The following is a 26,019-nucleotide window of genomic DNA, read 5'->3' as shown; positions in this document are numbered from 1 at the left end:
CAATGTTTAAGATATAATCACGCCGGTCGATAAAATCATGTCACCGATGTATGGCGCCTAACCGTTAAAATGTGGAAAATAAGAGAACTAAAAAAACCGTTAAGAAATTAAGGTCCTTCTTCGTTATTCTTTCGATGCGAGTGTGACTTTAGCGTCGGAAATGGACAAAATAGGGAGACGCGTCGTAGGTTATATCTCCCTAACGCGTAATCGAACAGTAACGTTAATGTGCGACAGACAATCTTTAAAAACGCTAATATATCTGATAAAAGCAAGAAAGACCATATACCCGGTCGCGTTTCTTCGAAGATGGCTTTATTGAAAAGTGTTTGTTAATCGTACGGTTTATTGTTTCTAGATAAATTTATGAAAAAAAAAAAAAAACAAAACTGAAGCTTAAACGGTCTTTATTTGATTGAAATTCGTGAATTAAAATTCGTGAATTAAATTAAAATCATGTGTCCGTCTAAATAATTATTAGTAATCACAATAATAATTAGCGTGTCTTTCGAAGAAATCACTTTAGAATTCCAACTAATTCGTTTATTAGCGATATAATAGGTGAGTTCGAGTCAAAGTTTAAACAGATCGGATCGGATAGAAACGATTTTTGAAGATATGCAAGCATTCGCCCGACAGGATAGAGAAAGAGGAAAGAAGAGGAGAAAGAGGAAGAAAAGTGCCAGAGAAGACGAGAAAAAAGGAAAGAAATCCGGAACGGGCGCAAGCGTGAAAACGATGGACGAAGTCGGAAGAAAACGTGAGTACTACTTTCGCGTGTAGTTACAATTGCAATTTACAAAATTTTGAAATCGAATGAAAATCTTTTGCCGCATTCGAAGACGTTCGATGTTTCCGAGGTGACCTTGTTCGACCCGGGAATTTCTAACCCTTATTCGAAGGAAGCTCGGTCCTCGAACAAGTCGCAATATCGGCCGCTACGTATACCGTGCTCTGTAATTAATTCAAGATTTCGAATCAAACGAAATAAATTAATAGAACTTTTAATCGCGCCCGCGAATATCTATATCAACGCGCCCTATTCTACTCGTATTCGCGTATAAAAATCGATCGTCGAATCGTACCGATATATCGAATCCTCGTCGACCAACCATCGCAATTATTATTTTTAATACAAAATAACCTACTAAAAATATAACTGAGTCATCGTAGCTCTTCCCTATTGGCATCGCCAAACGCGCGTTTCTATTCGTTTCGAATGGATTAGTAATTCGAAGCATCGGTTTACGCACGCTAGCGAGCAGGCTGTCTTTTATATTTAACGGGAAAAAACATATACCATCTAAGCGTATGAAAACGCGCTCTGGATCTTGGAGCTTCCTCTTTTCCACGGCAGATTTCAAGCGGCGCCACTGTAGGAAACTTATTTTTCCTCAAAGAAGTCGAAAATAGCGTTTAAATCGATAATAAATCCACGCGTTATTCTCGATCCGATCTCTCGATGAACGACGATTCGTTTTAATGACGAAGGCTTACCCGCGAAGCTTGTACGCGTTTCTTGAATTTGTATCTTTGTTCATAAACTGTCCTCGAAATACGATTTTTCTTCTCAAAGAAAACGAAACTCTTTTAAAAATTTAGAAAGAACGTCTCCTCGTTTGAAACTTTATCTTTTGGATGAAATCTCGTTCGTCAAAATCGGTCAAAAATTATGCTTGGATTCATAAAGTGGGAAACAATTTCAAGTACGTTTCGAATTAGGAAATTTAGAGGCCACGTCGCAAGTTTTCAATATCGCGAATTGATTTATAAAATAGTTTCTTCCTAGTTTCGGACTTGTAATTACATAGACTTCGAGGCTCTTTAACTTACGGTAAGAGATTATAACCAGACGATATAATTTATCTAATATTCCGTCGAATATACGCAAGAGAAACGAGGTTACTTTGTATCGCGCGTTGCTCGTAACGAATTCACGAGTAAACGATTTAAAAACGTTAAGAAAGTCCTTAATTCGTAGATTTTGAAAATTCAAAAGAAAAATAGAGAAACGAAACAACGATTTCGTTTACGAACAAACGAATTCCTTACGTATATTATGAAATGTAATAACGAACGAAACTCTCTTTGCTTAATGAAAACAATAAAATAAGTTAAAAAAAAAAGTAAAAAAGAAAAAGAAGAAAAAAAATTTCATCGATTTTGACGAATAGTATCGAGAATTGTCGAGGGCACCCGAAGACCCTAGTTACGGCGTTGATCTCGAGGGGAGTCGCTGTCTGCGCATGCGCGCTGACAGTACACGGCTGCGCCAGCACGCAATGTCGGACGTCGAGCGTTTCGTGGCACGTACGTCTCTCGCGTTTTTCGCGCATTTCTGAGTTAACCCGGGAAGCATCTTTCTAAGCTTTCGCGAACAGTGCCGTAATATGATCGCGTAACTTGGTAAATAACGAGGAAACGTTCTTTAGGATTCGAGGAAGTACTTCCTGGTTGTCGCGAGGATGGGTGAGTAAAAGGCGGAAATCGAGTGAGTCCCGGAGTGCCGGTTGCCTTCTCTGTCTTTCTCTGTCTCTTTCTCTCTTTCGTTCTCTCTCTCTCTCTCTCTCTCTCTTTCTCTCTCTCTCTTTCTTTCTCCCTCTTTCTCTCTCTAGCGTTCGATGCAGCGACGACTCGAACGTGTGCGCGCGTGCCGCGATATCGCTCTCGTTTATGAAAGAGAGAGAGAGAGAGAGAAACACACACATAGAGAGGGAGGAAGAGTAAAAGTCGATCTTCCGTCTCTGTCACTCACCCAACATTTTCGTAGGCGTCAGCGTAGCAATGATAGAGAGAGAGAGAGAGAGAGGAAGATAGTGATACGCCCCTGCATGCGATTTTCACGCTTCTCTTTCTTAACGGCCGAGTTCTCGACGACGCTTGAGAACTTGTAGAAGAGGAAGAAGAGGGAAAATAAAAATAAGAGAAAGGGCGAACGTCGTTCGAACGGATCGTAAGCTGCTCGAGCGTCGCCTGCTCGTCGTCGTCGTCGTCGTCGTCGCCTGCTCGTCGTCGTCGTTGTTGTCGTCGTCGTTGTCGACGTTGCCGCCGCCGCCGCCGACGTCGTCGACGACGTCGACGTCGACGAAGTCTCTTCAGCAGGACCTCTATAAATAGGCGGGTGGATCTGTCGTCGTCGTCGTCGTCGTCGGCGTCGTTCTCATCGTCGATTTGACGTTTTCTAGGGCGAGTCCGTGGCGCGTGCCTGTCGTTGTCGTCGTCGCCGACGTCCGTGTTTTTCTTTTTTTTCTCTCATCTGTTTCGACTCTCTTTCTCTGTCTCTCTCTGTCTCTCTCTGTCTGTCTGTCTGTTGTCTGTTGTCTGTCTGTCTGTCTGTCTTTCTCTCTCTCTCTCTCTCTCTCTCTCACTTTTCCTTTTAGTCTCATTTCACTTCGCGTATCGCCTCGCCTCGAAGCGTGACCTGTATTCTCTCTCTTTCTTCTTTTAGTATGCGCTGTACTACCTCCTTTCTTTCTCTCTCTCTACGAAGCATCATGTTTCCTTCTCGACTCGCCTTCCGACCTTTTCTCTCTCTCTCTCTCTCTCTTTCTCTCGCGACCCCAAGCATAGGTTTTTTCCGACAGCTCTCAGAGAAAGAGAGAGAGAGAGAGAGAGAGAGAGAGAGCTTCTTTATGTTTATATTTATTTTTATTCTTACAATCTTGCTCGTATTTTATTTCGTATAAATCTCTTTTGAAAGACAATCCTCTAGGAAAGAAAGAAAATATTGTTCCTATCTATCTCTTTGAAAGACTCGATAAAAGTTCCCTTTCGCGTTCCATTTTCCTCTTTACGATTCCACGCCCTAGACTCGTACAGGGTGATGCAGTGACTGTTGTCGGACGAAATCTCGTCTATTCGTGTACTAATTTCTTGAAATACTCCCTTGGACTCATAAACGTTTATTGTGAAATCGTTACGTGGAAACGTTTCCGAATTAATCGGATGAAAGAAGAAACGATTGCATAAGTTTAACGATTATTTATTCAGCCTGTATTTTTGTAGGTATCGCGAGGGTAAAAAAAGGGAGAAGAATTTTACGATCGTCCCACGCGAAAGTCGACGAGAAAAGAAGATGGGAGAAAGAAAAGCAAAAGTCCGTCTTTCTCTCTTTCTCTCGCAGCTCGTTTCACACCAGGCGTCCATTGTTTTGCACGCGTCTCGATTTTCGTATGGTCGGCTTTTGAAAGAGAAGAGAAGAGCGAGAAAGAAAGAAAGAGAGGGAAAAAGAGGGCTTGCGTAGACGAGTCTTTTCTCTCTCTCTCTCTCTCTCTCTCTCTCTCTCTCTCTCTCTCTCTCTTCTCTCGAGGCCTCCCCAATACACGCTCGTAAATTTAACCACGCAATTATGCGTCCCCTCCCACGCGTTGCACGCACATAGTGTCTTCTCTCTCTTTCTCTCTCTTTCTCTCTTTTTCCTTCTCTTCTGTTGTGATTATGCGCGCGCGCGTATACGAGTCAAGCACGCGTATGCGCATAGAGAAGAGACGACGTCTACGAGGAGAAAAGGAGGATATTGAAAATTAGGGCTATTTCCAACTCGTTTCTATCGGCTTCAACATATCCGAGAACATTTTCTTGACGGTTGGTTGACCGATACGATGTTACATACGCGTATTTTTCCTTCGTTCTCTTGATCGAGAAAGAAACTTGTCGAAATCCGATCGTCGGATTGTTAAAAGGGAATATCCGCGCGATTTGATTACGAACGAAGTGATTCGAACGACGAGAGATAGAGATAGAGAAAGAGACGATCGTTCTTCGATATATCGATGATTAATGATGATTTATGACGATCGAGAGAATAGTTACATCTTTACGGGATTGATCCCTATCCTGGAATGTCGACGTTAGTTTCGTCTGAAAATAAAGAAAAATATATTACGCGGCACGGAGGAATAGTTCGATGAGTAATAAAATATATATTCGTATGCCGAAAGAGTATGACGAAACGCCTAATCGTATTCCCTTTTTGTCCGTTCTCTTTCGTAAGATGGAACCAAACTGTAATACGTAAAAAAGATTTCAATAAGATTTCAATAGGTAATCGTCGCGTTGTTAAACGAGCTGTAGAGAAGCCACCGAGCAAATACTTGGAAATCCATCGTGGGCTTTTAAGATATGCAGAACGTGCGCCGGACATTCACGGATGTTATTTATAATTCACGGCATCGTGACTGTCGGCTATCCGCTTTGCGTATTGTAGCTCTTCGTTGGCGCTACTCGCGTCTATCTATCTTCCTATAAATCTTTACCGAGAAATCGGCATATTCGAGACGATCGAAAGTGAAATTAATGCGTTTACTTTTAATTTCACGTCGAAAGAAAGTTTAACGGGTAGGATCGTTCGAATCGCTACGATATCGAGAAAAGAAAGACTCTGCTCGTTAGCTGCAAATTACGATCGACGTATCTGTCGTAATTCTTTTTTATTTTAATATAATTACGAATCGTGGATTAAATAGTAAACGAGAATATCGAATGATTCGATAACGCGATAGCTCTCGTCGAATTTTATCGATAGGAACCTGTGTGTGCGTAAGAGTATATCGTCGATATAATTATTCGTTAGGTTTCGTATTAAATTCTCTCCCCGTTGTCTCATGCATAATTGCTTGCAAAATGAACGCACTCTCGTCTCTTTCGTTCGTAGACGCGCCGCTGCAATTGGAACGACGATCGACTAGCTCTATTGATTTTTCCTCGCGTGCCACCCTCGCGAGTATCGGCACACTTTTGGCACGGTAGAGGGGTGAAGCACCCTCTGCCAAAGGGACACGCGTTTCATGCTATTTCCCGTTTCTTTAGCTCGAAAAACTGCAACCATTGCCCGATCGATATCGGAAGAGTACTCTGAACTCTCTTCTCTCCTTCTCTCCTCCGAATGCGCCAAACTCTAGACTCTTAGAGATGTATATATATATATATATGTAGGTATATGCTACGTATATATGCACCATATCGTTACGTAGTATTACGTGTTCTTGCCCTCGAAGACCAAGTCGATCCGCTCGATGGAATTTCGTCTGACTCATTGTTGTTACATTAGAGGAAATATCATTCTTCAAACTCGTTATACGTCGTTCGTACATTCATTCATCCGTTCATTCGTTTATTGATTTAATTTCGATCGACCGGAAAAAAATCGGACGACTACGCGTGATACGTAGATAAATTAATATTTTAATAAACGCCGAAGGTGAATTAACGCGAGCATGGAAAAGATAAACGAGGATTAAACTTAACGACAACGAATATCGATAATAATAAGAGAACTCGTATCGTTTCTCCTAGCGATTCGTTATAAATCGATATTACATCGATCACGTTTGTCTCCTACCGGTAGGACGAGGTCCTTCGCGAAGACGCGAGAGTGGATGGAACTCGACTCCGAGATTATGTAACAGATGAGAATACAATATAGTAATGTTTATTGACGGACGGCTGTATAATATTACATGCAAATAGTATAACACTTTCGTAGTCGTAGGCTTGACACACATTCGCAGTTACGCGCGTTCTATCTAGAGAACGTTCTCTTCCTTTTTCTCTTCTTTCATTATTGTTTTTATATTTCATTTTTTATTTTTTTATTTTTTTATTTATTTATTTTTTTTCTTCTAACGTTCATCCCGCACTAAAACTTTCAAGTTATCGAGACAAATATAGATTTTCTACTTCCTTAATTAACTTATCTATGCGTCGTCTTTAAGTCGACGGAATGAGAACACTCATCAAAGAAAATAAACTTATCTTGGTCAGTCCACGTTATTTTCTTATTAAACGGATTAAAGCCATACGCGGATTTGTCATTTTTTCTTCATTTCGTTTTTTTTTTATTTACATATTTATCCATTTTTTTTTCTCGAATAAATCCGATTTCACGTTTTCGCTCGTAGATACGTGGATATGCTACAACAATTAGATCGCAATGTCGTTCCAAAGAGTATACATGTATATCGTGCGCGTTACGTAAGTTCTGTAAAGGTAGAAGAAAAAGAATAAAAAGAAAAGAAGGGGAAAAAAAATGCACAGAAAACGATAATACAAACAGGTAGCACACCTATGGTCTTGAGAAGCTATTGACATTTGTCACGCAATCGTGCGTCTTCTCGCTCCCTCTATTTTTACATTCTACCGATGAGGTCGACTCGATTTTTTTCTTCTTCGTTTTTGTCGTCGACGAAATCGGGTAAAACCTTCATGAAAAAAGAGAGAGAGAACAAGAATCGTGGCTGGACCACCGACCGTTCGTTTTTTTTCTTGCGGTTACACGCCGTTGCATAACGCCATCCCATAAAATCGGAGCGTTATTAATCCGCATGCTTCGACTTTTCGAAAAACGGCAAAGAAACGCGGTTTTGCGTTTACGACGCTTGCGCAAGTCCAGTCATTGATTCCAAAGTATTTATCGCTGGCATCTAATATCGAATGATAACTATCCTATCTATATAAACTTCTCTTCCTACGTTCGTACTACTAACGTCTAAGAATGTTAATATCGCTTAATGAATTTCGAGGTAAACGAAGTAACGCTAAGAATTGCTCGTCGTGCCTGTCGTCGTCGTCGTCGTCGTTGTCGTCGTCGTTTTCAGCTCATCGAACGGTCACGAGAAGAGACAAGAGTTCATTGATTCGTTCGAATCGCGGTTCTGCTTTCTACGTCCGACCGTTAACAAAAATAACCTTCTAAGTAAGTAGGAGCGATACTTAAATTATTCCCAAGCTCGCTCGCTCGTAGATGTAGTTTCTCACTTGCAATCGAATATACCGATAAGAACGTGATTTATTCGTATAATATAATACGTATAGTAAGTAAGAGAATTCGGAAATACGATACAGAGTTAACGTGATTGTTAAGAAAATAATTGGAGGAACAATACGAAGACTAAATATGTTTATATACCTGATATTTTTTCTCCATACGAAACTACTTACGACGAATAAACGAATGTTACGACGATATGTAAATTACTTAACGTTCGATGACTTTTAACGTTGTTCCATATAAACGATCGATTATTTAACTTATTCCTAAGGTACGAAAAAAAATATATACACACACACACACAAACATATATATATATATGTATATATTAATTAATATTTGCAAACTAATATTTTAGAATATCCTCGAAATGTTTTTGTTAAACTATTTCTGGAAGGTCAACAAAATAATTGTTCACGATACAACATGTACGATAATACTGCGATGGCGAAGGGCACCTCGCGTGGTAGGGATAAACTTTAGAGGTGGGAACAGCTCGCAAAGTAAACACGTCGTGACGGTTGACAATCGAAACGTTAATCACCGTGGCTCTGCTCCGACGCTTACAATTCCTTTTGCCGAGAGACCCATTGCCAGTCTACGATCGGCGATCGAGGGAGTTACGTCGTCTTTCCATCGGATCGATCGATCGACGATCGTCACGCGTTTTACCTTTTATATATAATAACTATTATTATCTAATATCGTGATAGATAATAGATAATAAAAGAAAAAAATCGAACGTTTTATAAGTCGGATTTTTTTTATCAGTGTATTATCTATTCTTTTTTATTTGCTCTTCTTTTTTCTTGTCTCTCTTTTTTTTTTTTCTTTCTTTCTTTTTTAACTCGCGTGAAGTTACGTAACCAAGAGGAGAGATACAATGAAGTCGAAAACGAGCGAGAGTTTTATAGCGAGTGAAAGCAACGGGGTCAAGAAGGACCAAGCTGTCGAGGAGACCAAGCAGAAACAATACAAAAAGGGTAAGAGAGGAAGCGTACGATTCGAAAAGGGTACTTAATTATTTTCTAATACAATTGCGAATTACCGTGCAAATTTTATCGATTAAATGGCGATCTCTTTCTTACTCTCTCTCGCACTAAGGCGTGGTTTAACGTTTTACGATCGCGATAACGACAACTCCAGTGCCATCTGACGTGGATCCTCTCATGGCCATTACGATTTCCTGCGATTTGACAACGAGGAAAGGAAGGAGGAAAAAAATGAAGAAATCCAAAGTTACCGATCGTTTTTCCGCATATTACGTTTTCTATTATCTTAGTTTTATATATGTAGTATATTTTCATGCATATGCATGGTATAAAAAGATAAATTCGCAATATATACACACACACATATATATATATATGTATGTATGTACGTATATATTATGTTACTTAGCATGGAGAGACACCAAGTTAGCACGATTTCTCGTGTATCATGACTCGAGACACGATAATCACGAGCTTATTTGCTTTTCGCTTTCGATATTTCCCCGTCACGTTTTCGCTGTTCGTGAGAAACAGCTCGTGGCGATATGCAAGAATCCAACAGAGTGCACATGTATAAATTTGAGACCAGAAGAGTATCGTCGAGAAAAGATAAATAAACGGCTTACGTTCGATCGTTGATGTCATAAATTCTCAACAAGCAACGAGCACGTGTAAAACGTTACGGGCTATATTCCGTTGGTCTTTTAATTGTTATTTTACTAATCAGTCGTTCAAGTTGTCTAATTAAAACTTTCTATTAGTTTACTTATATACTTACATATATACATACATGCCTCCGTTAAATGCCAATGATCTTTGTAATTCAATGGACTATGAAATAAGAGCAAATTGTTTCTCGATGAATTATTAAATTATGATAATATATAATTAGTTTTGCGTATGTAATATGGTACGTCATCGGACTTTATAAATCGTTACGACGATTGCTAAAATTTTTCTATTTTGTATCTAAGCTAAGTAAGCCAGCATATTGTAGATAAGAAACTGGGCAGAACACGTTGAAAGTATCGTTTCGATAACGTAGTATTGTTTCGCGATATAATTGAAAAAACATTTTGAAGATTGTAAAGCGAAAACTTCGACGCATTAAGTACAAGTATATACATATATTTGTTTTTGTGTTGCGCGCGTGTGTGTATTTACATTCGTTGCTCATCGTTAATATAATTCATTATCAGCACGTAATCTTATTACGAGGAGGATATCGGGAATAGATTTTTCGTTCGTCACTTTGATACAGTTTAAAGTCTGACGATAATGAAAGTTAATATATTCGTTATATATTTCGTAGCTAAAACTTTGAAGCTTACCGGCTTTCACAGTAGAAATCTATTAACGAATGTGAGAGAGATAATGTTATCGTTCCTGTAATCTATACCGGACACTTTAAGCTGCTTTCAAACCGATCGAGTCGAGTAACGTTCTCTTTTTTTTCTGTATTTTCTTTTTTTTTTTGTACATGTTTTTACACCTCTTCGTCGTCTTCGTCGTCATTGTCGTCGTAGAAATAAGTTTTTTGATCTCCAAACGTTTCGTGTCGGCAAACATTAAAGTCGATATAACCAGTTGGTTGGTAGTTCCTAATAAATGGGGTTATGAAACTTTGTAGGCTAGAAGCGGTAAAAGGAAACGTGACGTTTAGCCGATACATTAAGGTTAAATGTATTATCTTTATGTATATAAATGATATATGGAGGCAACGAGACGAAACGAGACAGGAGGAGACGAGAAGAAGATCGAAAGAGAGCGAACGAGCGTGAGCTTTGACTTGGCGCAAAATTTAATTCTACCATCCCGTTCGCTCGCTGTTATCGCGTATGTTTGCTCGACGATAATGTGGTTATCGAGATTTAGATCTATGAGATTTTAACGTGCCGTTAATGATCCTACACGAATTTCCTACTTCATTTATCTTCGATATTCCTAAGTATATTTATTGTATTATACCTCTATCTACTATGTGCGTATGTATATACGTACGCAATAATTAACCAACTAACGAAATTAGAACGTGTAAGTTTAGATCGAATTTAATGGACAGTTCGTTGATCTTCTTTGCTATCTATCATCGTCGACTATCGCGTTTCGTGTTTGTGTCACACATCCGCTGCTAGACACGCAAATCTTTAGAGAACGTACTACTATATTTATCCGTGTTTAGGCTCGAAATGTATTGCTATTAATTTTCCATTTAACATTCTTTTGCGCGACAAGGAACAATCGTATTTGTTTATTATTTTAATGACTTCGATTATGTTAATTATATTTAGAAAAAAAAAAGAAAAAGATAAAACAAAGCGCGTTTACAATCGAACGATCCCCAAACGAGACGAAACAGATCGCGAACGTTTCTCTCTCGATAGATCGGTAGAGCAAGATCTAAGAAAACGAAAAAGTATCGCAATTAGTCGTGATTCGTAAACATCGTTGATACGATACGACGTGGTCGATTTGGTGACCCAGAGCGCGTGTAAATGAGAATGAGAGAGATGGAGAAAGAGAGAGAAACTAAGAGTCGTCGGGGTCGCGCTGCATTTGACCCCACTTTGCGACATCCTATTTAGTCCACTTATGAATCATATTAACATACCGCGACCGAGAACGGTGCATGTAGAACGCCTGAGTTACGTGTCGACGGGAACCCATTAAGAAGAAAAGGGGTGTGAACTGATAGATCTCTGTCTCTCTCTCTCTCTCTCTATTTTCTTTACCTCTCTTTTCGTTTCTCACGTTACTCTTCTCTCAAGAGAATCATTCATTATTCCTCGGTCTAGAGAAACATAACGCTCTCTTGCGATAAATTCCATAAAGTAAATTCTCCGTTTAGTCCTTTAATGCCATCGAGAGTTTCGTATATTACGTGTGGGGAGATTATTAAACCGGCCAGATGTCCGGAATTCGTCTTGGATCGTAGTCCCGTTTGAAATATCCGGATGCTTCCCACTGCAACTCTTGTTAACTCTCAACGAGAATCATGATGTGACGTGACGCGATGTGTGTTGATCGCTCGTTGAAACTCTTGAAAATTTCACTCGATTCGTTCGAAATTATTTTTTTTTTTTTTTTTTTTAAATACGTACATGTATATACGTACGTACACCAAAATCGTCCTCTATCGATCCTCACGAATTCGACGATTTCGAACATATTTAAAAGAGACATAAAGGAAGAGAAAATCAGCCTACGCGAAGAGAAGGGAAAAGATTTTAAACCGATGTGTACGGTGACCTTAACTCACGTGATGATCCGATGACGTCAAATATATCCGAGAAGAGCTCTTTCATGATATCACCGCGTATTTTTAAAGGTCTCGATACTCGCTCCTCGCCGAATGTTTTGCGATCTCTCTCTCTCTCTCTCTCTCTCCCCTCCCTCTCTCCTCTCCTCCCTTCTCTTCTCTTCTCCTTCCTTTTCGTCCTTTTTGCACACGCCAAAGATCAACGCGGTCACGTTCTCTGTCAGGTAGTAATAATAAGACTACGACTGCTTTTCTTACCGTTTTCTTGTTTTTAGTCTGTGTCACTTGTCGAGGATGTTATTTTAGTTGATACGCTCAGGCTCGAAGTAATGCAGAAAAAACGATAATAAATCGATGTCGAGATAGAGATAGAGACAGAGAGCGGGGGAGAGAGAGAGAGAGAGAAGAAAGAGGAAAAAGAGAGAAAGGAAGATCAATGGAGTTACTTGTCGACATCGTTCTCTCTCTCTCTCTCTCTCTTTTTCTCATACACGTATACACACTGAGCAGATATACGTATATATTCTTTGAAGGATGACTCAGAGACTCATTCTAGAAGAGGCGTCCCTTTTACGTACTTACTAGCTAGCTCGCCTCGTCTTCGATGAAATGCCGTTGGAATTCATTAACGCCACACGACCAAACGAAGAACGATCTCCCTCCCTTACGTCGAAAACAAGAGCGATAAGTAAATAAATGTAGTTACATTTCTATCGCGTCACTTCTTCGAATCATTTCTTGCGACGATTAAATTGTTATTTTCTATCGAAATATCTTTCTCTTTCTCATTCGTTTTTTCGTTCCCGGCGCGACGAGAAGTAACTTGTGAACATATATTTCGTTTCTCTTTCCTTGGAGAGAATCGAATCGAGAACGAGAGGAATCGTTAAGAGTAAGACGAGAATAACGGGGAAAAGTTGTCGCGTGAGTCATACACCTGTTCGGACGTACATACTTGCGTATATAAATAAATACGTACATACATACATAGATTCGTATATACGTATATAGGGGTCGCCAAGAATCTCGTTAATTTCTTTCGAAAGTGTTGTTTATTCGTGTGCTCCGATCTCTCGTGAGGATTATTCCGTGCCGACTCGAAAATCTTCAATTTAAATTCCCGTCGTGCACTAAACCCGAAACCCGTTGTAAAATTATCACGCGCGGAAATAAATAAAGCGAAAATCTTGGGTAAGAATTTCGTTAACGCCTAAGACGCGAGATATAAATTACGAATAAGAAAAACGATCGTTCCGTACGTCGTCGATCCTCTCAATAAATATATCCCTCGCGTCGCTCTTTCCTTTCTTATCGTTCGTCTTAATTTTATTATCGAATAACTATATCGATGATAAAAAAGGAAAGGAGCGACTCGTTGGAGTTCTCGCGCAATAACTCGTTCGCGATTTTCTTTCGACTCGATCGTTTCGATATTCGTTTCTTACGGCTATTATTGATTATATGAGAAGAGAAAAAGAAGAGAGAGAAAGAAATAAAAAGAGAAAAAAAAACTAGCCACGCCAATATGTCTAGCGAGTCTAGAAAGTTTCGATAGCGACGTATAGGAATGCTCTAAGAGGAAGCGGAACTGCGGCTCGTAACTTTGAAACGAGCATTCCAATCAGCTCTTTGACGTTCGGCGACGCTTTCACAATTATATCCTTTTTGGTCGTTCTAGCGAATCATAGAACGGCGATTCGAGGATTATCTCGAGAACGTAAAAAAAAAAAAATCGTTATAGTTCGGCGAAAAACAATACGAAATGAAACTCGTTCGATAAGATAAATTTTTATCCTTTGTTGCGTATAAACATTACGTTACCGTAGCGCCAACGTATCGTACCGCTTTTCATTCAATCGTTTTTGATCGCATATTTCTATACGAATTCATTATAATCTTAACTTTCCTTTATCTTTTTACAGATCTACTTTATATAGTATCGATTCGCGTTGACATTTCGCGTCGAGCCCATTTGCATTTTTTTTTCGTCGATCGTCGAACGAATAAATAAACGAACGAATAAATAAATAAAAATTGTTTCGTACCGAGAGAGAGAGAGAGAGAGAGAGAGAGAGAGAGAGAAAAAGAGAAAAAAAGGAAGAATTAGTCGATTACACGATTGAGTCCGTCGTCAAGTACGAAAACCGCACGGTACTCTATCTAACCGCACCTCGGCAAGAAAACCGCGATAAGGTCTATAAAACGGAGACCACTTCCAGCACTAGGAAGGCCTTCACCCGTTTTCGATGGCCGCGGGTCGCGCAAATGTGCCCTGGCAAGTGTCTTGTACAACCTTTTTCTTCTTCTTCTTCTTCTTGTTCTTTCCATATGGCAACCGGTACGACGTCTAACGTGGCTCTGAGTCATACGTTGTACTTTTACTACGCTTGGATTAAGTTTGTAACGTAGGCCATACTCGACCGGTACGTGTTAGGCATTTCAATCGTATATATCGTGGTTCCATTGATTAAACGAGAAACGAAACACGAGTTTTAGTTATAGAACAAGAATGAAAGGATCCATCGTCGAACGTAGAGAGCATTCACAATCAGATATCATTTTTGTGTTTTCGTTTCCGGAGATTATCAAACGATCATTGACATCTCTTTGTTTTGCTTGGTCTTTTTTTACAGGGAAAACATTTTGCCAGTCTTGCAAGAAGAAGTGCAGCGGGGAGGTATTGAGGGTTCAGGATAAATATTTCCATATAGGTTGTTTCAAGTGCGCTCAGTGCAATGCTAGTTTAGCGCAAGGTGGTTTCTTTGCTCGAGAGGGTTCCTACTATTGTACGAAGGTAAAGTTTCGATAAGTTCACCCTTTTGAATCTTCGTATAAATATGGAAACGATCGATCGATCGATTTAAAAAATTTTTGTTCGCAAAGGATTACCGAGAACGTTGGGGTACGAAATGCGCCGGGTGCGGAGAATACGTCGAAGGTGACGTTGTTACAGCTGGAGAGAAGCATGCCTTTCATCCGAATTGTTTTCACTGTCAAAGATGCAGGCAGCCGTTGCTTGGACAAGGAACGAAAGTGTCTCTGGTACAAGGTACGTTCTCTTACACTTGCGACTACATAGAGATAAAAGGAAAAGAAAAAGAATTCGAGCAGGGATAATGTATCGTCGCGTGCTTCGAAACGAGTCGTGGAATTAGCATAAGCAGTCGTTCTGTTAAAGGCAAATTACCGTTCGGATAAATCGTCGCTCCTTAGTGTTACAAGGTCAATACGCGCGAAGGCTGAAAACTATGTAACGTTACGTAGGTTCGTAGGCCGCCGGTAGCCTGTTATGATTAGTCATACTTTGGTCACCAAGAAAGTGCAATAATAATCGACTATCAGCGATAAGTGATCGCGCGATCAAACGGTTTATCCGTTATCTCGGTAACAAACACTTAAAAATCGATCGCCAAGTAGAATTGTATCGTTACGTAGGGAATAGTCCGACGAGAATAAGATCTTCTTACGATGTAGTTTTGCGAGTTAGGCGATACGACAGAAGGCCTCCTACTCGTCGAACGACGGAGAGACCGGATCTATACAATTTTCGTTTCATTGTCCCGTAGGTCAAGCTCTATGTCATCGATGCGTTGGTATCCCCGTTCGAGAAGCATCGACGCCAGTGGGTAATAGCGGTGGTACTCGAGGATCCGGCGATGCCACGACCGACCCTGGTGCCTGTGCCGGCTGCGGAAACCAATTGCGAGAAGGTCAAGCTTTGGTCGCTCTCGATCGTCAATGGCACGTTTGGTGCTTCAAATGTCATAGCTGTGACACCGTTCTACACGGCGAATATATGGGAAAGTGAGTGAGCTATATATAGAGTATTCGACACCTTTATCTCTCTACGCTGGTTCGTCTTATTTTACGAGGATATTGGAAAGATGTCAAAGATACTTGTTTGAAATCGTCGTACTAATTTCTACAGAGAATTTTTAGTTTTTATCGTTTGTCGAAATAGAAAACTTTATGAAAGTATCGAACGTCGTTGGATCAAAGAGATACGTTTGTGTTCGCAGAGACGGCGTGCCTTATTGCGAGAAGGATTATCAGAAACAATTTGGCGTGAAGTGTGCGTATTGTAATCGTTACATAAGCGGCAAGGTTCTACAAGCCGGTGATAATCATCACTTTCATCCGACCTGCGCTCGTTGCACGAAATGCGGTGATCCGTTTGGTGACGGAGAAGAGATGTATCTGCAAGGTGCGGCCATCTGGCATCCTCGTTGCGGTCCAGGACCAACCGGACCGAACGGTATAGTCAACGGGCACGGAGAAGGTGCACACACTCCGCAACACAGAGAATCCGAACGAATTTCCAGTAGCGCCTCGGAAATGCAGGTAACTTCGGTCCGTACGAATTTTCTATTTTCGTTCCACGAACGATCGTTCGAACGAGATCGAGTATCCTCGCTTTCGCGATCTACGTAGATCGATATATCGAAATATATTCGACAAAACGATTTACTTCGAGAGAATCGTGATCTATAACGTGAGATACCGTAAGTAATTATTTTAATGCAGATACGAGAGACGTATTCTAGGTACTCGGAACTCGTATAAAATGTACAGTGTATGTAATTGTATATATACGTATACATATATATATATATATATATTAAGAAAATTATTAATTTATATCTTGTATATAAGTGCGTATTGTTATGGGTATTGCTATGTTTTCAATTTTATTCGGCTTAAGCTTTCTTTTTTTTTTTATATATATGTATTATTTGTCCAGAAGCACACGGCGTACGAAGTATACGAGCTTTTGTCGCTATCTTTTTCTTTTTTTCTTTTTTTTTTTCTCGTATTCAGTCTCAAAGATGTTGAAAAAGGCATACGTGTATGAATTGTACAGACTGTGGAAGTAATCGAGAAGCATTCTCTTGCAGAAAATACGTTTTGAATGCACGTTGCTATATTGGTCATTGGTAATCGCAAATTGTATTCAGGTGCATCGGTATCGTTCGTTAAATATCATTTCAATGTATGTGTATATTCCATCTCGTTTGATCTGTACAAACATACGTACGATTTATTGTTGTTTATCCGAACAAATGTTCGTCACATCGAACGTACGCATAAGCATCGGATGGCATAAGAGTAGAACATGCTAGAGATCGAAGGATTGTTCGTATCGAAACAAAGCTTGATGTAATAGCTTTTAGTTATGGTTGTCCTGAAAAACGTATCGCTTTAACATGCATCGTTCAACGTTTTACCCTATTCTTTACGCACGCTTCGATATACGAAGGTACTACTACATACTACTTGAAAACTTATCATCTTATAGTACTTTTGATTTTTATTAAGTTTTTTTCTTTTTTATTATTGCTTTCTTAATCGTTGTTTATTTTTTTTCGCACGGTCATTGTGTATAGTTTTCATTGCGGTCACGCACGCCAAGCCTGAACGGATCACTCTGCAGCCCTTACAGCAGCCTCAGTCGCAAGGTATGGCCACGTACCACTTCGAACGGTTTTCCTTTAAGAGAAATCTTTACGTTTTATCGAAACCATTTTACAATTCCCATATTATTATTATTATTATTATTATTATTATCATCATCATCAACATCGTCGTCGTCGTCGGTAGTATGAGAAATCATTTACGATTTGCGATTTTTCGAAGGAATTCCGTGCTCTCTTTATATTTTCTTTTCTTTTATTCACTTTACACTTAAATTATGGCGGTGCTGGCAAGTTGATCGAAACGAACGAGAAAGAATTATTAAAATTTGAATGTGACCAAGATTTTCTTCATTGCCTCAGTATTATCCTGCACGAACCGGCAGTCCTGGATTGATCCTGAGAGAATACGGTCGAGGAGGACACGAAGATGTATCTAGGATTTATACTTATTCCTACTTGACTGAAACGCCCAGTCAAGGATATCTGAGACGTCCGATACAGCCCTACGACAAACCTCCGACAAGTCCGCACTTTCATAGACCCAGTTGTACGTAAAATTTGATATAAAGTCGATATAATCGTATAGCTATCGTTATCGATATCGATGAGGAATCTTTCTACCGATTCCAACAGCATCTCGTTCGATAAGAAGTAGCGGTGGACGTAGTAGCAGATCGGGGATGAGAGCATTGGTCGACGCTTTGAGCGAAACTCGACCAAAGTCGCCTGCTGCTGGAAGTCAGGTCGACAACGACGAGCCGATAGAATTGGCGCATTATCCGGATGCTATGAAACCTCCACCGGGTGCTCAGCCACCGATAGAGAGAGACGATTTTCCAGCTCCGCCTTATCCTTATACCGATCCCGAAAGACGTAGACGATGGTCCGATACTTACAAGGTATATTTTCGACGTATTTTGCTAGTACACGAGTTCGGAGAGTCATTGACGTTTCTTTTCTTTTTTTTGCGAACAGGGGGTACCCGCATCAGACGACGAGGACGAGGTAGACAACAAGACGTACATCAAAGAGGTGGAGCAAAAGTTGAAGAAAGAGCAGGACGAGTTGAGTAAGATCGACACGGGTATCGCAAAGGTGTTTCTGCAGGATCGCGAAAAGGATCGAGAGAATTTGAGACACAAAGCTGCCAACGTCGATCCGAGAAACGCTTCGAGGACGCCGTCAGCTGCGAGAGAACCGACCTACAGGCTGCGATACGAGAGTCCCGTTGGAGCATGTAAGCTTCGCCAACGATCCAATAACTTTCGGTTAATGTTTAAAGAGCACCTTCGTGAAAGAACACTTTTTATGCAGCGCCATCGAGAAACATAGATCACGCACGACCATGGGAAGACGACGATGGTTTTAGTTACAGATCGAGCGGGCCTAGTTACAACGGTGAGTCTCCTTCGATCTATAAGTCTATCGAAAAGGAACAGAAAGAAATAATAAAAAAAGATAAAGGAATAGAGAAATCATTTATTCATAACTATTTCATGAATGCATAAGCAAAAATCATCTCTCATACATGTCCACACGTTCGCACATAAACACTAACATAATCACTCTCTACCGTTTTGCAATAACGTCGACGTTTTACGACGATTAGAAACCGCGTGAAGATTTGACAAATGGCCAAGGGATAGCCAATTAAAGTTCGATCCTATCACCTGCAAGACTTTGCTACGTGGAATTCACGACGTATCCGGCGTAAGCAAATCTTGCTGCAGGTGGATTAAGGGATCTCGTTTGATCTCGTTAAAGAAAATGAGGGAACAGTACGTGTAACTCGAGCAGGACTCGTTGTGTTGTTTTTTAAGAGCACCAAAAAAAACCACACTCTCCTATGGACGCCCCATTAATCTAACAGGTGATGTATTCTGCCTCAGCATGCCGTCGACCTACCTCAATGTGCCTGCCTGGCCTCTCTTCTCCTTTTTTAATTTCTATATTTTATTCTTTTTCTTTTTCTTTCGCGTATATAGTTGATTATAACCATGGGATTAAACGTTGCATTTTTATTTTCTTGTATTAATTGGCAGCTACATATCTTTGCTCGGTCAAAATGCTAACGACGTTTCTCGAACGACGCCTTGCTATAACTTTTCCTGCATGACACAGAGGGTTTACGAAATGGGAAAAAGAGAGAGAGAGAGAGAGAGAGAGAGAGACATAGATAGAGAATAATAATACGCTCATCACACATGGACACACATCATACTCCTCGACTTTGTTATCATTGCAATATTGGAAGATAATCGAACATCTTTTATTTTTTTGATATTTTCTTATTTTTTTTATTTTTCTTTTTTGTTCTTTGGTCATCGTATCTTTCTCCTGGCGCATGTTACTCGTATTTTCTTTCGCATCCTTCGCTTATCTCATTGGAAACTTTTCAAAGATTAATTCGTATCTTCCAATGTTGAGACATTTAGCGTAGAAAAGTGTAGAAAAGTGCAGAAAAAAGAAAAAGGGAATGAAAAGAAAAAATGAACGAACAAACATACAAACAAACAAACAAAAAAAAAACAGGCGGCCATCATCTCGTGAGTCACACGCCTCTATCTGTCGTCGTGTCTACCATCGTGTCTCTATTTGTGTTTTTGTGTTTGTGTTGTGTTTGCGTGGGCGGCAGTTGGGAGGTCATCGGCGCGTTCCCCGGCTCCCAGAAACTATCCACCCCTTGGTACTCAACGCGCCTTCACTCTTCCAAACGCCACTAGGCACTATCATTCGGTGAGTCCGAAAACTTTCCAATTCGCTAGCCGTCGAATTCAAGTCAAAGAAGTACCAGACAATTATAGCGTATGGAATAGAGTACTACTCTTTCGTCCTTCGATAGTCGAAAGGAATATTTGCAAAAAAAAAAAAAAAGAAAAAAGATACGGAAAGAAGGAAAAGATCAAAGAGGAGAAAAGTAAAAAGTACTTTGACTTGTCTTCGCGGAAGGCTCGCTTTTTTTAGCTTAACGAAGAGACCGACTTGCAAAGAAAAAAAAAAGAAAGAAAGAAAGAGGAAAACAAAGGTGCCGGCTTTTTTCAGATTGTAAAGCGTTTCCGTAGGATTTTTTTTCTTTTTTTTTTCTTTTTTTTCTTCCCTTTTGTTTTCTCTTATAATTAATCATCAGTCGTACAATTTGTTTGACGGAATCTTTGTTTTAAAGCAGAAAGTGCTAACGACCTTCTTTTTCACGGAAGAGAAAAGGTAGGGGCTTTTTCTTTTTTTTTCTTTTTTTTTTATCTATAACACGAAACGCTCATACCCGTTTCTTTCGATTTTATTACGAGTACGAGAGTGAAGTTACGTATTATATACGTAGGTAGTTACTTGTGCATGATGTAACTAATCAGGTGTGCTCTCTCAATGTCGATTGCGTTTTCCTTTTGGGTTTCTCGTGCGTGGGACAAGGATAATAATATTATTAATAATAAATAATAATAATAATAGTAATAGTAATAGTAATAGTAATAGTAATAATAATAATTACACCGTGTCCGCTCTATTTTTAAAACGTCGGCTCTTTTGTATCGTGTGCGTTGTTGGTGTGCTTCGTAGTTAAGAGATCGCGAGCTCGGATAAAGAAGATAAAAATCGGTATTCGTGGAAGAAAGAAAATTCATTCTAGGTAAACGTTACGATGATTGAATATTTCATGGAAAAAAACGAAGCTACCGACTACTACGTGAGTGCTTCGAACGATCAGGATTTGTTTTTCGTTTTAACGAAAGAAACATCGTGGCCTTCGTCCTGTTCGCGTTATACATACACCTGTTTGGCTTACACCATGAATACGATTAAAATCTTTGGACTGAGTATACACATATCTATGTACGTATATGTGTATTATATATTTATACCTATATATAGTAGATGTTTGATATAAATGGAAATGACAAAAAGCAAGTATTGTTATACCTAGGCGAACGTTGGGGCATTCGTATGGGAATGAAAGAATAACTTTCTACCACCCCTCCTATTCGAGAAACAATTGTAGTAATAAACCATAAATTGACATTTGAAACCAGTTGTGAGCTCTCTTCGGCACATCCCGAAGCCAGGGTACGGTCTGGCACCGCGAAGTCACACCTTCTCCTCGACCGGCGGTTCTGTATCTGCTCTCCCTGTAAGTCTTGCACCGCGTTTACGATCGACCGATCGAACGAAACAAAACAAAACAAAACAAAACGAAAAGAAAAGAAAAGAAAAGAAAAGAAAAAAAAGAAAAGAAAAGCAAAAGCATCCGCGTTTAACATATCGTTGAAATATGTAAAGATCATAAAGAGAGTATTCTTTACGTTCGACCCAAAGTCCCTCGGCCTGCATCCCCTATTAAGATAACGCTTTTTTCTCGTCTAGGGTGATTATTCGTTCAGTGGGATGGGAGACAAGACGCACAGCACTGATTTCTCATCCGGCAAATCAGATAGTGAGTAAAAAATAAGAATGGAAGAGAGGGAGAGGAAGAGAGAGTGTGTGTGAGAGAGAGAGAGAGAGAGAGAGAGAGAGAGTGCGAGAGGAAAGGGATAAACGTGCAAACGCACCTTTATCTTTCCTCGATCTTTTCTCGTCGAGTTATTTTTTTCACACGTAATTTTCATTAATTAATCAATTAATTAATCACCGAGTTTCTTCGCGAGATATACCACGAAGTTGATTCGCTGGGTGTTTTCTTGCGAGGAAAAGATTACTTTTATTTTCTTTTTTTTTTTCTTTTTTTTTCTCTCTTATCAATTAGATCTTTCAATTTGCTTTTCATCCTGTGCATGCTTTACTAATCCTCTTCCCTGCGAGCTATCGCACTGTCACTGTCGCCTATCACACTTGGTCGTAGCAAATTTCAAACTTGTGTCGTCCTTGAAAAATGTTCATCTTCGTTCGTTCGAGATTACAAGTTTTTGTGAAAAGCTTTCCAAATTCTTTCGTTCTACGTTCTACGAACGACGATCTGTGCTTAGACGATAAGGACGATGAATAATTTAAAAGAAGAAAAACGAAAAAGAGAATAGATAAGAACGATGCAGGTATCTTGACGAGTCAAAATCAACGTACGTGCATCGGTTTCATTTTCGCAGACAATTAAATGGATATTCGTAGACAAGAACCGTGCGAAGAAAGTTTAAATTAAATATAGAAAATCATTCGTAGCAATCATGTTCCTACATTCTCCGCTTGGCTGTAATCGAATGAGGCAACGAATTGCAATTTGATTTTTTTTTTATCTTCTTTTACTTTGCAAAAAAATACAAAAGAAACGAGTAGAGTTGAGTCAAGCGAGACGAAACTTGGAACATCGTTGACGAAAAGTACACGTAACAAATGGTTTGTGCAATATGGTTTGACATGGTTTTCTTTCCCATTTTTTTTTCCCCAATTTTAGTATCGACAGGCAGCATCACGGATGTGGATCGACGGGCATTGGTATGTACCACAGCCCCATACTACTCCCGGCGAATTGGCATGGTTTGTAGCTTGTTCTTGCAACCCTTTTTTCTTTCTTCGACGCGATACACCATCGTGCATGTTTGATTTTAACGTGACGATACACCGAGAACAAAATTTGACAGAGAAAATGATCCTCCTGTTGACGAACATATAAATATATTTTGCAATTGTATGTATTACGATTCGTTGAGATATGTTTTATCAATGAACATCAATCGATGTTAATGTTAAACAAGACGGGAAAACGCATTGCACATGTATGATATTGTATATATTGATGTATATTCTTTTTTACGAGCGTGCATGTGTTCGCTGTACATTCGCTGAAAATTTTTCTTTCATTCTGCAGATGGAATTTATTCGTTTCTATATTGCATTTTGATTTTTAATCGAAAGAGAGGCGTGCGCTAGTGCGACTGCAATGATTTCCGATAGTTTGTCATGTTTTTTTCTTTTTTTTGTGTTCTATGCTCTGATATATTTATTATATATATATACACTTAAATATTTTTATTTTTACGTTACATTTCGTCGACGTTCGTCGGCTGCATATATTTATCTTTGATCTTATTTAGTGCTGCGCGTGTGTGTATATATGCACACGCACACACACATACACACATAGATACACACACCTATGGCTTTTTCAAGGAAATGTTTTCAAAAAACGTTACTTTTCTTACGAATATTTCCTTTCGTTTTATAATTATACGAACGTGGAATTCCAAGATTTCAATTATCACAGATCATTTTTCTGGAATGGCTGACGTTGTCTTGCACGAGAATACGTAACGAGGTCCACTGATAATTATAATTTATGTGTAAAAGCGATATTACAAGCATGATTATCGTCGAACGTACAATATTATCTATTTCTTTGTAAAGATGAACGTTTATACGTAAAGAAAAAATGATGTATAGATATGTGCGCGATATTAAAAGTTCGATATGAGATTGTCGGTATAGAACATCGCGTGTCGATAAAAAGACAAAAAGAGAAAGAAAACGAAGGAATAAAAAAAAATGTGTAAATATCTTGTTCGGTCGTTACACAGAATGATGGTGGTATCCTGCCATCCTCCACCACATACACGGGTGGCCTAGGTTCAGTGGTGGGAAGTCACGGAGGTCATCATGTAAGAAGGTCACTGCCGGATATGGGTGCCGCACCAACCGAACCACCGAAGCTTTATCCTTATCATTTACTCATTATCACCAATTATAGACTGCCCGCTGACGTTGATCGTTGCAATCTCGAAGTGAGTATATCGAGCGAGAAACGTAAGTCTCGTCGTAGTTTTACGAATAATATTAATTATACGATTCTGTTCTCAGCGACATTTATCCGACGCCGAATTCGAGGCAGTTCTACAGTGTACTCGAGCCGAATTCTACAGATTACCGCAATGGCGTCGAAACGAGATAAAAAGGCGTGCGCGGCTCTTTTAACTATTACCATTTCTTCTTCGTCTATACATCGCATACGCATACACGCATACACACACAATCAATGATAATATTTCTTCTAATCTTCATCGTGTCGGGATCGTCTGATAAAGATCGCTATCGATGATATAATATCGGTACATCTGTGTATCATTAATAGCGAAAGAGGATCGAAGGTCTTTAGAAAAAAAATTCATTACTCGTTATACGTATGTATGAGGACAAAAAAAAGGACAAAAAAAGGAACAACAAAAAGAAAAAAAGAAAACCAAAAAAAAAGGGCACGCATGGAGGAAAGAATAAGGATAGCATGACACGAAAGCACGCACTGCCACTTCACTCAGTCAATTTCTTCTCTCAGCAACGAAATTCTCTCTCGGCAGGCAGCTTTTTCCTCTTCGATTTAAATTCATCCTTCTCTCGTTAAAGACACATTACGCTTTTCGGGATTCGACGAAACGACGCGTGAGAGAATTTAATCGTCGTTTTAAATAGAAATTATCTAATCGCTTCGTGTGACGTGTCGATCATTTTGCATGGATTTAATGTGCCCGTAATATACGTCCGATCGATCCCTGTTCGTTACGTACATACACGCATACATACATACATAAATATACATACATTATCCTTGTTCGTTTGATCGTGATCCTAAATATTGAAAACGGTAGAAGGGTAATTTTACATAGAGACAAATTTTACCGTATAACGATTCATTCTAACACCCGTTATTTCGCCGTAACAGTTGCAGTGACCCAGCGAATAAGATGATAGAGATGTGCTAAATTATTCTAAACGAATACAATACGCATATTGTAAATAATGAAGAAATGCAAAAAGAAAATGAAAAAAAAAATATTGGCACGATAAAAGGGTGGAACAGTAGAAGATACATCGTAGAAGGACAAATAAAAAATACAATAATAAGGGAAGAAATATGAATACATATACACACGAAAACACGCTCATAATATTTGCGACATGTTACAATACAAATCTGCTATTATCTATAAGTTATACATACATATATGTATATATATATATGTATATATATATATATACATATATATATATATAAGAGCTATCATAATTATTATTAATTTTTATCTCTTACTATTACTATATTTTAATATTAAGCGAAACTTTAAACGTATAAAGTTATAATTAGTTAGGTGGTTCGGCTTGCCGAAATCGGTGCAAGTGCGTTGATATGAGTAAAATAAAAAAAAAAAAAAAAGAAATAGAAAACGCAAATCGAACAGAGACTATGACGTGCGAGCTATATTACATTTTTAACTCGTCATTGTTTTACAAGAGAAAAAACACAACAACAAAAAAAAAACAGATAAAATATTGCGCGATAGCGTAGGCAGTGTTCCTGTCGAGAATTATATATATATATATAATATATATATATTGCGTTTCTTAACGTATTCTCTATTATATTTTCTAAAGAAGACATGCTCTAGTAAGGGGACGAAAAGGCACGCGATCAATGAGAATAGACTCGAACTTGAAACCCTTTTGCATGACTTAGAACGAACGTTCACTCTACATTAGAGTGCAAAATCTTTAAGATAACAAAATTCATTCGACATCACGTAGCAAGAAAATTTTTTTATATGGAACATGTTCGAACAATTCGAAGTCAGTATCGATTATAATTAAAGAAAAAAAAAAAAAAAAAAGACAGAAAAA

General features: G+C 39.1%; 1 protein-coding gene across 18 annotated transcripts; it reads left to right on the top strand.

The window, feature by feature from the left end:
* The first annotated feature begins 723 nt into the window (after positions 1–723).
* LOC127070446 (actin-binding LIM protein 2) lies at positions 724–26,019 on the top strand. Of its 18 annotated transcripts, none has more exons than XM_051008430.1 (15): positions 724–760; positions 14,653–14,813; positions 14,903–15,068; positions 15,586–15,823; positions 16,039–16,360; positions 17,404–17,475; positions 17,794–17,980; positions 18,067–18,332; positions 18,409–18,670; positions 18,748–18,831; positions 21,459–21,556; positions 21,790–21,859; positions 22,811–22,851; positions 23,931–24,134; positions 24,211–26,019. In XM_051008430.1, the coding sequence occupies exons 1-15, from the start codon at positions 739–741 to the stop codon at positions 24,322–24,324; spliced, it is 2,307 nt and encodes a 768-aa protein (XP_050864387.1). In that variant the 5' UTR covers positions 724–738; the 3' UTR covers positions 24,325–26,019. The 18 variants fall into 18 exon arrangements, 17 of the variants coding, with proteins under 17 accessions (XP_050864387.1, XP_050864384.1, XP_050864386.1 ...); XM_051008427.1 differs by having other exon boundaries at positions 22,811–22,893; XM_051008429.1 differs by lacking the exon at positions 21,459–21,556 and adding an exon at positions 20,069–20,169.

Source organism: Vespula vulgaris, chromosome 18 (assembly GCF_905475345.1).
Source record: "Vespula vulgaris chromosome 18, iyVesVulg1.1, whole genome shotgun sequence".
NCBI lineage: Eukaryota > Metazoa > Arthropoda > Insecta > Hymenoptera > Vespidae > Vespula > Vespula vulgaris.
The sequence above is the reverse complement of the archived record's forward strand: the minus strand, read 5'-3'. Positions and strand labels throughout refer to the sequence as shown.

Excerpts from the sequence above, each read along its gene's own strand:
- LOC127070446 (XM_051008428.1), top strand. The coding sequence starts at position 8,652 with ATGAAGTCGAAAACGAGCGAGAGTTTTATAGCGAGTGAAAGCAACGGG. Across the intron at positions 8,752-14,652 it reads GCAGAAACAATACAAAAAGG|GGAAAACATTTTGCCAGTCT; the intron begins GTAAGAGAGGAA and ends CTTTTTTTACAG. Across the intron at positions 22,894-23,930 it reads ACTCCCGGCGAATTGGCATG|AATGATGGTGGTATCCTGCC; the intron begins GTTTGTAGCTTG and ends GTCGTTACACAG.